Raw genomic sequence first — 15095 nt, 5'->3', positions numbered from 1 at the left:
ATCTTCTGCCAAATAGCTGTTTGGAAGGGACACCAGATGCCCTAGTAGCTGAATTCTGAAGATAAACCAGACCATCAGTCTCATGTCATCTGGTGTCTAAAAATTTCCATAAGGTTTCTTCCTACCTTATGGTTAGCAATGGTTAACTGCCTCTTTGGGGACATTTGCACTGTCTCCATCTGTAAAAGATAGAAAATAATAATTGGAGACTGTTAGTATGTCTCTAAATGTTTGTTTAATGTCTTTCTCCCTGCTACTTCAGTCACCATATTTTCCCCAGTGCTACCACAGTATAATAAATATATGTTCTCAAATCATGATTGGAATGTAAGCACCATGAGTGTACGGAACTTTGTTCAACGATGTTTACCCAGCACCTCCAACAGTGCTGGGCACTTAGTAAACTCTCAAAAAATATTTTTGCAGTGAATGAATGAAAGGAATGGAGTCAGATCATAAGAATTCAAGTTGAGGATCCTGAATTATTTGTTAATTTTCTTCATGATGATTACCTCCTTCCAAATATACAACTGAATATTTTGAAGACTATGGGTAAGTCTTCAAATATTGACATGCCATGACATGTTATATGGCATACTTTCCTTGTCTATTTTGGCTGGACATTTTGGATGTTCATTTTAGTGCATGCTTTAAGTAATTCTCCTTTACCTTGAGATGATTACATGGGCAATAAAATGGTGAAAGAACTGAGCCCTCACTGTAGAGGCACTATATCTGTTTTATGAACAGTTAATTCAAGTTTGTCTATCTATCTTTCACTATCTATCTATCTATCCACACACATATGTCTAGTTAACCCATGGTTCTTTCTTGCTAGACTACTGATGTCTTTCTTAGCTAGGAGTGACAAAATCTTGAGCCTGTTTCAATCTAAATCTTTTCTTCTTATTGCTTTGTTCTTTGCCTTTGACCCTTATATTGGCCTTAGAATCCCATGAGGTCTAAAGTTATCTGATCAATCCCAGGCAGTCAGGTACAGTTGCTGATAAACTGAAAGTAGAAAGTTCTTCTCTGTCTAAAATTGCTTCCAAGTTATAAGCTTTCTGCCTTGGAAATATACTATATAGCTCAATGTTTATTTTAGCTATTCCTATATACAATAGAAAGTCTGCTGAAAATTCCCACAGCTCTGCTGTACTAGTCTCTCTGAATATAAGTGCTCAGCTCTAGAGGGAAGGTTTGAGGTCCTTCACAATTTAGGCAGAAAATCTAAATTGTAAATGCTGCAACATTAATAAAGTAGGGCTGACAAAAACATTATTCAAGGTACAAGTGAAAATATTAATTTTTATAAAGTGTTTTAGATATGAAAGTAAATCCACTAATTAAAAGCCCTTTCACAGTTGTTTTCTCTATCCCAGTAAAATGTACCTCTCCTGTCACTTTCTCCTGGGGCTAGGATTGAGTTAGCTAGTTAGCCGAAGAATTTTCCTACTCACTATCTCATGTTCACTTTGAGTTATCTGGGCACTAGAAATATAAGATGAGCCTTGGGCACTATATATGATTCTACATTTTGACCCAGCTTGGACCTTAACTACAGAAGTACAATAGCTATGGCACAGCTATGGTAGTGGTTACCTGAGCTCTAGAAGCCAGTGATTCTGCTTGCTATGAGCAAACTGATCAGGTGATATTTTCATCATTATGAAGAGTGTCAACCTGTGCACTGAATGTATAAAACCTCATAGTATCAGCTGTTGTCTCACAGACAAGATTAATGCTACTGTAGAAGACCTGCTAGGAAAAGGCATGGCAGCAACTAGGCATTGCTAAGAGCAATGCTTATATTCTGAGTGGATATATATTTGCTCCCCTGATCAAAGTCTGAGGTTCTGATCTACCATAACAGGTTGGTGGTTTCATCTCTTGATTTACACCTCTCTTGATTTTGATTTTTGAGCAAACAATGAGTGCCTCTTGCCAGTCACGGTGATGCCAGGCCTCTGTGCATGTCTGGTGTAGTAGGGGCAGTGTAAGAAAATGGTTCAGAGAACGGGCTCTGGGGTCACAATGCTGGGTTCCGATTGTACCTCTCTCTATTCAAGCTTTCAAACCTCAAGTAAGTTAGGTACCATCCCCAAGCTTCAGCCTTCTTATTGGCAAAATGGACATAATGTTACCTACCTCTTGATAGAGGAGGTAATCTGTATTGAGCACTTAAACATGATTGACACATAGTGAGCTCCCAATATATGTAAGTATTGTTTTTGTTTTTGTTTTTGTTTTAGCTAATCCATTCTCTTTATAAAACTGAATTTATTTTAAATGACTTATATAACTCTTAGCTGTTATATTAACTAAGAAGCCGCTTAGTTCTGAAAGAGCTTTTTAGATAAAAATCTTTGCTGCGGTCATAGAGCATGTTATAGTGCTACTCCTTGTCCTGTTACATGAATACAATTTCTGTGCTCCACTGTAATAGACCGGCCTCCTTGTCTGCCTACTCTGCCTGCCTCAGATATGCGAAATATGCCAAGCCTTCCTTACCTATGAATACTTCCTCACACTGCTCCCTGCATTTCTCTCCCACAACATACTTGAGGCTGTTATCACAATAGTCATAGGCATTCTCTGCTCTTTCTTCCCTTTCAATAAGAATTCTTAATTTGCAGACTCAGGATTGAAAGTCACCAAGATGCCTAAACACACACACACACACACACACATATACACACACACACACACACATACATTCACTCACACTCATAGAGCTTTGTTTGGTATAGGACTCGGTTCATGGAGTCTTTTTCAAAGCGGTAAAGACCAAAGCACTCATATAAAGTTAAGGTCAATCAAAACAACTTGTGAAGGTTCAAATAGTATTCTTGTTCATATATATATATATATATATTTGTTTGTTTGTTTTGTTTTGTTTTGTTTTTTAGTCAAAAGGAGACATTATGTGGGGTTGTCTTTTGTCCTAATGAATGGGCAGCTGATGAATGAAGAACCATTCATTTCCTAGTCCTGGCACTGCCTTTCTCCCATTGGATCTGTAAGGGTCACATGCTTTGGGCAGCTTTGAAAAGAACCTTCTGAGGCTTGTGCATCATACTTGAGTCTCCTGAACCCCACCTAGAACTGTGGTGCGTTCCCATCCACCACAATGAGCAACAGATTCCTGGGCACATGGAAACTGGTCTCCAGTGAGCACTTTGATGATTACATGAAAGCTCTGGGTAAGAAAGATTCTCTGTAATTCAGATTAAATAGATACTTTTTAAGAAATCTATTTCCTTCTAACATTTTTTTCCAGGAGTTGGGGGAAGTTTGCCCAGGATGAAGTACAATCCTCTTTTTGGATTATTCTTCTCTTGTGTCATTCAGATAATTCATTTATATTTTATTTGTGGCAATTTTACAAGATTTTAACCTAAATGAGAGCTGCTTAAATGCATGGAATTCCCATTAATTTCAAAGGCAGTTTCATATCAATAGGGCTTTGGTTTCAGAACTGGAGGAAAGAAATTTTAGAAGCTTATTCAACCCATTCTCTGGCTTTCCTGTCTACTTTTATAGCAATTAAAATGCTCTTAAAATAAGTAGTTGGATATATTGATGATACTAGAAAACCCCAATTTTAAATTTTGATGTTTAATTAAACTAAAATTTAGTTTTCTCTCTATACCTCTAGGTTGCCCATTATTACATAATCTTAGAAACAGAGAGTTTGGGGGAAAAGAATGCTTCCAAAAGCAGGATGTTCATAACTTAGGAAAGTTACTGGGAGAAAGAGACCTGGGGTTGTGACAGGGAATTCACCCTCAGTTACATTAATATCAGACTTTCCTGAAGTTGGAGCAATGGATGGGACTGGGGACCAAGTCATTAGTCACATCAACTTTATCTTATACTATTTCTAGAGAATATTTCATTTATATGAACCAATAGATGTGAAGTCTTCAGAAGTTTCCAGAGCTTTATAAATGTAATAGAATGATGCCAACGAACTTAGGTGACCATGCTTGTCAAAGCATTTGTAGCTTTACTTAGCTGTTCAGAAATCATAGGAAAAGCTACTCTTAGATAAAATGAGCCAAATCATGTCATTACTGCCTAGTAAACTATGAGAACTTTTGGGGATTGATCCATATTATGAGGTTGGTTAGATATACTGGCTTCACTTTACAACTGAAGAAGCAAAATATAAGAAAATCTCCATGAGGGACTCCCTAATTCATCTGTTTACAAACTTGAGAATGCCTAAGAAAACCCAGGGGCTTAGTAAAATGCAGATTCTTCAGCTCTGACCCAGAGATTCTGATTTAGCTTGAAAAACACCATCTTATATCATATAAAAGAACAAAAATATTCATCAGAATTAGAAGAAAAAGCACATGAGTCACAGATACCTATCAGGTGTAAGTCTTCACTTTTTTAGTACATATATTGTTATTAGGGGAAAGTAAATATAAGTCTTAGGACTTCCAATGAGTCATAGGAAACTAGTTTTTCCTTCATGTATTTCTCTCATTTAATATTTCTCCTTTTTGTGTGCATTTCTTTAATATTGTGTGATAACAGTAATAAAAATCAAGGGCCTATTTTTTCTCAAATGCAGAACATTCTAAAAAAATCATTTGTCTACGGGCATTTGTAACTGTGCAGCTCTTGAAGCTAGATGGACAGTTTTAGTTTTTTCCCATCAGCTAGATTTAGGAAGCCACAACAAAATTTTAGAAATGAGATTATATTAAGGGCATGGGGGAAGGTATTTTCTATATCCATAATACATTGTTGAAGGAAAAAAAAGGTCATAGAATATTGTATGTATGTCATGGTCTCATTTAAAAATGTATACCTATTATATATATATAATATTTGTTGAAGGAAAAAAAAGGTCATAGAATATTGTATGTATGTCATGGTCTCATTTAAAAATGTATACCTATTATATATATAATATTTGTTTGTACAAACTAAAATGCCTAGAATGATCCATACAAAACTGTATTAGTGATTTTCAATGGGGAGTGGGACTGGATGTGGTAAAAGTGGATGACTTGCACTACTTAGGTCAAACATTTTTACTCTTTAAAATCTTTGGGCATTACTTTTGTAACAACAAAACCTAAATTTTCTAGTCCATGGATGTGTATTTTCATTAGGTGGTGAAATATGGGAGGAGACTCTCAGTAGTAAGTTATACTATCTGTCATCCACACCCCTGAGGCCCAATCAAGAATAGCACATGGCAGACATGACCGCCAGCCCCCAGCCCTGACCCCCACCCCGGTACACTTTCTTGTTCAATACAATTTTAACTCTATCTTGATTTTCAGGGGTGGGGTTAGCCACCAGAAAATTGGGAAATTTGGCCAAACCCAGCATGATCATCAGCAAGAAAGGGGATATTATAACTATAAGAACTGAAAGTACCTTTAAAAATACAGAGATCTCCTTCAAATTAGGTCAGGAATTTGAAGAAACTACAGCAGATAACAGGAAAACAAAGGTAAGCCTTAAAGTTTCTCTTCAAAGTTTGTTCAGTCTACTACTTGAAAGAGAGGATTACTCCTGCTGGTGTTCAAAAGGGTTGACTGCATTCTGTTGAACATAAATGTGTCTCATGAGATATCTATTATGAGAATGATTTCAGATTGAATGAAATGCTTCTTTAAACAACCAGCTTCCAGACAAGTCAATTATGTGGACATGTCTTTGCAGAGCATTGTCACCTTGGAGAGAGGTTCATTGAATCAAGTACAGAAATGGGATGGCAAAGAGACGACAATAAAGAGAAAGTTGATGGATGGGAAAATGATAGTGGTAAGTATTTTATTTCTGCATACAGAAATAATGCTATTTAAATAGAGAAATAAATTATATTATTTGTCAAAATATTCTTTTTTTTTCTTTGGAATGCAAAAGGATAAAAACGGCTAGAAATAAAGTCAGATTTGATGTTTGTGTGATATTTAAACCATAAAGACCCTCATCTTCAAGGACTTCAAGTACAGCAGTATAAATAACGTATGGATATATCTCACTAATTTGATCTCACAAAGAGTAAAAAGTGAGTCTGAATTTGAAAAGCAAAACAAATCCTCAAAGACCAAATTGTAGAATATTTGCAGAGTTTTGCTATCAAGAATCCCTGGTAACTTGAAATAAACCATGTCAGCAATGCAAACTGAGCTCATCAGAGATTTTTTAGTCGGCAGATAAAAATGATGAGAAAGATTACATGAGATGATCTCCAGTGCTTTTTTTATAAGGTTAAGGTTTACGCTTACTAATTGACAAATACATTGAATATAATTAGATTCATGTAATGCTTTGAATGTTTCTTCCTTTAGTACAGCGCTTCTTAATCCCAGGTGCATAACAGATTTACCTGGAGAGCTTTCCAAAAAGTACCAATAACAGAGCCCCATATGGACCAACTGAATCCAAATCTGAGGTGGGGTGGTGGGGTGGTGGTGGTGGGGAAGTCGACAGTCATCAGTATTTTTTAAATGTTCCCAAATATAAATGTGCAGGTAGCTTTGAAAACCAACGTTTTATAAGTTTAAATACCTGCAAAACATATGCATAAAAACTTGCCACTTTTTAAAAAAATTCCTTGGCAGTAATATAGATCACCTTTCAAAATTGTTTCTCCTACTCCAGTGGTCATAATTCTGAGTTACTGGAGATTGATAAACTTTCTAAGTTTAATTTTAAGAGTTTATTTTTAATTTCTATTTTTATTACAAATTTGCTGGTTCCTGGTTTGAGTTTTAGATACTCAATCTCTCTCTTTCTCTTTTAAAGGAATGTAAGATGAAGGGTGTGGTCTGCACCAGAATCTATGAGAAGGTCTGAGAAAACAGTCTTCTCATTGAGGTGGTATTTGACCATTCAATTTGGAAATCAACTGCTTATACTGGCAAGACCTGACTACACTGCAATTTGTTTTTGCTTTTGTCTTAATATGTCAGTTAGGAAAAGACCTAAACTGAGGAATAATCTAAAATTTAGTGTTATTTAAAATTTTTCAACTTGCATGCATGTATTTACAATATTAAAGGATGTATATTTACTAGACCTAAGTAGCTAATAATGTCACTTAATTATCTAAGAAATCCTAATCCATGTTGTACTTTGTATATTTGAAATGATAGTAAAAGTCTGGTGATAGAATTGATCAAGGGTAGCAAATTCAAATGCCTTCAGAAGCCACATGAGTAATGAGAGAGTATAATCAGAGGTAAGGCAATCTAGGAGAGCTGTTATAAATTGAGGAGTTCTAGTCTTGTCTAAGAGGGGCAGCCTTTACTGTACTCCAGCCAATTCTTTAAAATTGAGGAGTAAGTTATAGACAGTGAAATGCACTGATATTAAAGGTAGAGTTCAATCCTTTTTGATAAATGCATGTATGGATAGAACTCTTACTCCTATCAAGATACAGAACAAGTCTTTAATCCCAGAAAGTTTCTTCATGCCCCTTCCCAATCAACGCCCTCCTACCACCCCCCCCTCACCAAAAGCAACTAGTGATTAGGTTTCTATCAGCATAGATTAGTTTCGCCTGTCTCCAAACTTAATATAAATGTAATTATACATTATGCATTTTTTTCTGCTTGCCTTTTTAAAATTCAGCATAATATGTTTGAGATTCATCCATATGATTGCATGAAGCAGTAGTTTGCTCCTTTTTATTGCTCAGTAGTATTCCATTGTATGAATATATCACAGTATCAATTTTCCTGTTAAGACAATTGGGTTGTTTCCAGTTTGGGGCTACTATGAATAAAGCTGTTGTGGATATTCTTGTATAAGACTTTTTGTGAACATGATTTCATTTCTTTGGGCTAAATAACTAGTCATGAACTTACCTGGTCCAGCTGAGTTTTTTAAAATACATTTTTTTATTGTGAAATTTAACATATATACAGAACAGCAATAACTTTCAAAGTATGATTTAGCAAGTAGTTAGAAAGCAAATTTCAAAGAATGTTATGGGTTACAGCTCCACAATTTCAGTTATTTCCTTATTGTGATATATAACATATATACAGAAAGGTGATAACTTTTAAAGTATGATTTAACAAGTGGGTTGTATAGATAATTTCAAAGAATGTTATGGGTTACAGATCCACCATTTCAGTTATTTCCTTCTAGTTATTCTAATACCCTAGCATTATATATATATAAAGATTCAGTATTCATAATCCTTTGTTAAATTCTGTCTTACCTGTTGCTACCCCTTTCTCTCATTTTATCACTTTCTCAATATTCAGGAGTGTCTAGGCAGTGACCACCCTAACTTGTTCACATTGAAAAGGGATGTCAACAATATGGGGAAGGGGGCTGCATCAGGTTGATGTTCCTAGAGGCTGCTGCCTCCGGGTTTTAGGACTTGACTGGCATAGGAATACTCTGGAGATTTAAGTTTCTGAAGAATATACTTAGTGAATGAAACTTTTATAGAGTCTCAGATAGGGAATGAGGTATTTCAGGACTACTGTTGGTTAGGGCTTGGCATACTGTAGCCATTTGAGATATCTAGCTGGAGTGTGCCTAAGAGAAACCTCCAGGATAGCCTCTCGACTTTATTTGAAATCTCTTACCCACTGTAACCTTATTTTGTTACATGTCTTTTCCCCCTTTTGGTCAAGAAGGCATTTTCAATCCTTGGATGCCACGGCAGGGCTCATTCCTGGGAGTTGTGTCTTACATCGCCAGGGAGATTCACTCCCCTGGGAGTCACGTCCCACAAATCCAGCTGATTTTTGACAGGCATAAATGGGGGGCCAACTGTGGCCGAGTAATTATGAAAGTATCTTTGATGCATTATATGATTATCAAATGAGGAAATTTGTTGATGTTGTTGGGAACCAGGGTTCTCAGTGTGGAAAATGCAACATACAGATACAGAATGAGAGAAAGCAAAAAAAGAACCATGTAGGAATGGATTGGAATCAAGGTAAACTCAGGGTTTCCAAATTGTGTACATTTATGTATAAATAACTGTACATGCATATCTGTACATATATGAATAAATGTATATGTATGTATGTGTGTATTTGTATATATATGTGTGTGCACACATGCATCTATTTCCTATGCATATATTTCCTGGCTCTATCTGCTAAAGGACTCAGAAATAAATACACCCCAGTAGGAATGAGCAAATCTAATACTCAGATCTTGGTGTATAATACCAGTCTCCACTAAAAGGAACCAGAGTTTCATGGAGATATGGCTGATTCTAACATGAGGGCAGGGTAGCTGCAATATGAGCCTGAAACATCCTGTTATGCCAGAAAGTAAGGAAGTGGTCAAAAAATAATATTAGGGACATGTCACCAAACATGGGAGCCAGCTTGTCCAGGCTACCATAGGCCAAACCTGAGACAATCTGAGTTATAAAAAAAAAAAAAAAAAAAAGGTTGGAAAGAGTCATAAATTATCAGCCCTTAGGAAAAAATAGGAATCCATGAATCCATACTGGTAATAATGAGAGAGGGATTAGATAGACAGATAGATGACAGGTAGGAAGGCAGATAGATAGATAGATAGATAGATAGATAGATAGATAGATAGATAGATATAGACAGACAGAGACAGAGGTCTCTTCCTTAGAGCGGAATGCCAGAGGCTGCCTGGTAAATGCTGAAGGAGCACTGGAATTGGAAAAACCATCATTTTCCAACCATCATAGTAAATATTGGTTCAGGCAAAAATGATCAATAGATACTAAATCCATGGGGAAATTTTGATGAGGAGCAAGATATTCATTTGTCTCCTCACAGATTGCTTACTAGTTGCAAGGGAAAACATGGCAACTATGCAACGGAAAAATGGGAAACCTCTTGTCTGGGTTATCAAAATTAACCTCACCAATGGGGGCAGATGAACAACATGTGGGTTCAGATATGACATCCTGAGAAGGAAGCAACATCACTTACGTAATATTCTGGCCTGGAGTCCATAACCTGAATCTAATCATAAGGAAATATCAGATAAATTCCAAATGAGGAATGTTCTATTAAAAAAAAGGAAGGAAGGTGTTGAGTGAATTCTTCAAAAATGCCATAAAAGACAAAGAAAGGCTATGGAAATGTTCCAGATTAAATGATATTAAAAACACATGACAATTAAATGCAGTAAATGATCCTAGATCGGATCCTGTACTAGAGACAAAAGGACAAATATGTCCTCCAAAGGATCAGTTGGCAAAATTGGAAAATGGATGGTAGATTAGATAAAAAGCATACTGTGATTATGTAAAGGACTATCCCAATTCTTGGGAAGTACACACTGAAGTATTTTGAGGTAATGGGCCATCACATGTATAATTTAATCTCAAAAAATCAGAAAAAAGTATTATATTCATGTACATATATGCACAAATACATAAATGTATGTAGAAAGAGATCAACTGATAAAACAAATGGGATAAAATATTAATGATAAATGAATCTGGGAAAAAGGTGTATGTGCTTTCTTCACAACTCTTCTGTAAGTTTTAATTATTTCCAAACAAGATATTTAAAAAAATTTAAATGCTGCCCTTGGCAAGCCCTTCTCTGCCTTAGTATCTGGTCTGCAAGTCTGGGAGGCATGTTTAACCCAGGTGTAGTTTTGTTGTCTCCAGCCAGATAAACCTATATTAAAAAAAGAGACGTTAAAAATTGTGTTTGAGTATTACAATATCCAAAAACAGCTCAAAATATTTTGACTCTGTGATATCACATGGTTAGTTAAGAGCACAGTCAATTGCCTTTTTCAAATCCCAATTTGCTACTTACCAGCTGTATGTCATCAGGCAAGTTACTTAACCTCTCTGCCCCTCAGTTCCTTCACCTGTAAAATGGAGATAATAACAGAACATACCTCAGAGTTGTCAGGAGTAAGTTATTTAATATATGTAAAGTGCTTAGAACAGTACTTAGCATAGGAAAAGCATTATAGATGTGTTTTCTGTTATTATTATTTATCTAGTGGCATATCTGATGCTCAAATAGGTCATTTTATTTGTTAAAAGAAATAAAACAAAATAGAGTTTCTATGGCTATGAGATTTCAAATGGAGTCGGGAGGTCATTCTGGAGGTTACTCTTATGCAGGTATCACCAACTGCCACAGTATGCCAAGTCTCAAGCAACTATGTTCCTGAAAACCCTAAGGACATCCAGACACCACAAGCAAACCACAAGATAAAGAACTCAGTTAATTATCTAATCTGAAAGACAACTGGAATACCCCAAACATCCACCAGACACAAACAACTTGTGTAATCTTCTTTTCCTTTAAAAACCCTTGCCTAGAAATGTCAAGGCAAGACATGCTTTGGGTTGCCACCTGAGCCTGTGCTTCCTGAATTGCAATTCAATGAACCCAAATAAATACCTTTCTTGCCTTGCACTTTAGTTTGTTATTTCTCACTTGACATATCATCCCTCAAAGTGAAGAGAACCTCAGAAAATCTCACGGTTGTTGATGTTTCAAGTGATTTGCACACCAAGTGATGACATCTATTAAGAATATTATTTACCCAAAAGTCAAAGCAATCGAGAAACCTATTAAGATGAATCCATAGACAGGCCAACAAACACGGCTGTATAAAACAGCTAACTTAAAAAAAAAATTTTAATGAGAAGATTATCTACTCTAACCTAAATAAGACCTAAATGGGTATATTTAAACCCAAAAGGATTAATAATATTATCTAAAGTTAATCAGATAGTGATTGGCAAACCCAACCAGCAGTGATGTGCTGGAGCTGGCTCAAACAAGCTTGTAGGAGCAGATTATTAAATTTTCAGAAATTTGGCAAGTAGGTTGTTAAATCATTGGTAGCTTGAAATTGGCCCTGATGGTAGGATTTACGTCAGGGAAATAGGCAAAAGCGACAAACCAGGGCTTTGCATGATGGAGAGTTGTTTGTCAAAAAACATACTTAATAGCACCCCACTATCCCGAAGCTGCAGAGAACCTGGATTTTGTAATGAGGGTCTTAGTTTCATGCTGGCCGTAATACTTCTAATTTTTGACTAAAGATTTATTTTCTAACTTCTGAAAACGTCACCCGTGGGGACCCGCGATAGCGGCGCATTGCGTAGCCTAGCAGCTCAGGCGCCCGAGCGGGCGGTGCCGGGCGCCGCCTCCCCCAATCCAAGGCTGTTTACCCCGCTGCATTGTGGGAGTTTGACCGCAGCCGCCTCCAACAGCCGCCGCCTCAGCCTGCGCCCGCGCCGCCGTCGCCGCCCGCGCCATGGGACCTGTGACTGAAGACGAAGTCATACGGAAGCGTCTCCTGATTGATGGAGATGGTGCTGGAGATGACAGGAGAATTAATCTGCTAGTAAAGAGTTTCATTGAATGGTGCACTTCTGGATCCCAGGAAGAGGGATACAGCCGGTATCAACGTATGCTGAGCACACTGTCACAATGTGAAATTTCAATGGGCAAAACCGTGTTGGTATATGATATGAATCTCAGAGAAATGGAAAATTATGAAAAAATTTACAAAGAAATAGAATGTAGCATCGCTGGAGCCCTTGAGAAAATTGCGGAGTGCAAAAAGCAAATTCTTAAAGCAAAACGAATACGAAAAAATCACCAAGAATATGACGCTTTGGCCAAAGTGATCCAGCATCATCCAGACAGGCATGAGACATTAAAGGAACTAGAGGCTCTGGGAAAAGAACTGGAGCATCTTTCACATATTAAAGAAAGCATTGAAGATAAGCTGGAATTGAGACGGAAACAGTTTTACGTTCTTCTTAGCACCATGCACGAACTTCAGCAAACACTGGAAAGCGATGAAAAGCTCTCAGAGGTGGAGAAAGCTCAAGAGACAAGCATGGAAACAAATCCTAAGCCATAGATCAGGCTGATTGTTCACCATTTCCAGGAACATTGAAATAGCTACATGATCTTACTGTGTTTAGAATTTATCATGCTCGAGATACTTAAAGAGATTTCTCCAGTGAAATACTTTACTTTTAAATATTAATGCACATTTCATTCATATTTCTTCACACAAAGGGATGTGTCTTTAGTATAGATTTGGTTTTCTTAAAATGTTTTTTTATTCCTAAACTTTGAAGGGAGGAAGCAGTACTCCAAAAGTGTTTAATAAAATGTTTTCAAACAAGATATATTTGTGCTCATTAATATTCTAGGTAGTTTTCAACTGGTAACATTCATTTGCTTACAAAATAAGTTGAAGATTTTGAGAAAGTAGCTTTTCTACGATGTTCATGAAAAAATCAGTCAATTTTTGGAAATTTTTACCACTTTTGAAAATGAAGTCCCTGAATAGCCTTTATGAGGGCTGTGAACCTATGAAATTCTGTGCAAAATGTTGCGATGTATGCTTAACATTACCCATAATACTAAGAACCACTGGTTTAAGAGGTAATTACAAGATGCAAAGTAAATCAATATGCTTTACCTTCTCTCTCTCTCAATGTGGTTATTAAATGTTTTGTTGATATATTTTCTTCTGTTCTTTAGGAGTCATTAGAAGAAAAAGTATTGACAAGGTAGAGTTGTTGGAGGTAAATAGTCAAGATTCTCTTGCAAAGTTTTATGATTTTAAAAATTAAGCTAAATCACTTGTAATTTTCTTGAGTATTGAATCACATATTCTATATTTGTTAGGTTACATCTTTATCCATTTATTTTAATTCAGAAACATGACACTTTGTATGAATCATACCTTAATGTTATATTTTTGTAGCTTTAGTAAGTTGAATTATCTTTAAAAATGAAAGTTTAAAATTAGCTTAGTAGTAGTAGTCATATTAAAAATGTCATAATACCTTTAAAAAAAAAAGTCACCCATGCTTCTTCTCTTAGGATGGTTTCCTCTAATCTGCACTGCACTTCTCAAAATATGGCTGCACATTCGGATCACCTGAGGTTTTTTTTTTTTTATCTTCATTTTATTGAGATATATTCACATACCATGCAGTCATACAAAACAAATCATACATTCGATTGTTCACAGTACCATTACATAGTTGTGCATTGATCACCAAAATCAATCCCTGACACCTTCATTACCACACACAAAAAAATAACAAGAATAATAATTAAAGTGAAAAAGAGCAATTAAAGTAAAAAAGAACACTGGGTGCCTTTGTTTGTTTGTTTGTTTCCTTCCCCCATTTTTCTACTCAGCCATCCACAAACTAGACAAAGGGGAGTGTGGTCCTTATGGCTTTCCCAATCCCATTGTCACCCCTTATAAACTACATTTTTATACCATCGTCTTCAAGATTCATGGGTTCTGGGTTGTAGTTTGATAGTTTCAGGTATCTACCGCCAGCTACCCCAATTCATTAGAACCTAAAAAGGGTTGTCTATATTGTGCATAAGAGTGCCCACCAGAGTGACCTCTCGGCTCCTTTTGGAATCTCTCTGCCACTGAAGCTTATTTCATTTCCTTTCATTTCCCCTTTTTGGTCAAGAAAATGTTCTCCATCCCATGATGCCGGGTCTACATTCCTCCCTGGGAGTCATATTCCACGTTGCCAGAGAGATTCACTCCCCTGTCACCTGAGGTTTTAAACATCCCAACGCAAGATTGCGCCACAAACTCATTGAATCATAATCCATGGGTCAAGGGTGAGACCCAGGCATCAATAGTTTTTAAAACTCTCCATACGATTCCAGTATGGGCCAGTTTGAGAATAACTGTGCCAAAACTCTTTCAAGGTTAGAAATTTAATGTTGCTGTGAATTAAGATGGAGTGGAAGGTCATCAAGGCCAAGAGTACAAAGTGTTTCTAATGTGAATTGAGTCACAGTAGGCAATGGAAACACTACCTTAAAATCAATTCAGATGTAATCTAGTCCTTTGTTAGGGAAGCATCTGTTTACTGCTTATCTTTGTTTTTTCTATGGCAGGCAACCCAATTGGCCTTTATCCATAACAGAGCATATGGAAAAGTGAAGATTTAAAAATAACAAAATGTGGAATAACAGGGAAAAAACAAGGCTAAAAACACTAAAGCTTTGCCAAATATAAATCATCTTTCAGTAGAATTTGGGAAGTAAGGTCAAATTACTCAAAAAATGTAGCATGGAACTACTTTTTGAAATAGCCTTTCCCACATTTTGCTATCTATT

General features: G+C 36.4%; 2 protein-coding genes across 3 annotated transcripts; both read left to right on the top strand.

Annotated features, from left to right (window-relative positions):
• The first annotated feature begins 3053 nt into the window (after positions 1 to 3053).
• LOC119509353 (myelin P2 protein) lies at positions 3054 to 7789 on the top strand. Of its 2 annotated transcripts, XM_037803328.1 has the most exons (4): positions 3054 to 3203; positions 5307 to 5479; positions 5692 to 5793; positions 6781 to 7789. In XM_037803328.1, the coding sequence occupies exons 1-4, from the start codon at positions 3131 to 3133 to the stop codon at positions 6829 to 6831; spliced, it is 399 nt and encodes a 132-aa protein (XP_037659256.1). In that variant the 5' UTR covers positions 3054 to 3130; the 3' UTR covers positions 6832 to 7789. The 2 variants fall into 2 exon arrangements, with proteins under 2 accessions (XP_037659256.1, XP_037659257.1); XM_037803329.1 differs by lacking the exon at positions 5307 to 5479.
• Positions 7790 to 12165: 4376 nt separating this feature from the next.
• LOC119509207 (THO complex subunit 7 homolog) lies at positions 12166 to 12963 on the top strand. Its single transcript, XM_037803099.1, has one exon. The coding sequence runs from the start codon at positions 12229 to 12231 to the stop codon at positions 12841 to 12843; it is 615 nt and encodes a 204-aa protein (XP_037659027.1). The 5' UTR covers positions 12166 to 12228; the 3' UTR covers positions 12844 to 12963.
• The last annotated feature ends 2132 nt before the right edge of the window (positions 12964 to 15095 follow it).

Source organism: Choloepus didactylus, chromosome 14 (genome assembly GCF_015220235.1).
Source record: "Choloepus didactylus isolate mChoDid1 chromosome 14, mChoDid1.pri, whole genome shotgun sequence".
NCBI classification, from domain to species: domain Eukaryota; kingdom Metazoa; phylum Chordata; class Mammalia; order Pilosa; family Megalonychidae; genus Choloepus; species Choloepus didactylus.
This window is presented reverse-complemented; position numbering and strand designations above follow the sequence as displayed.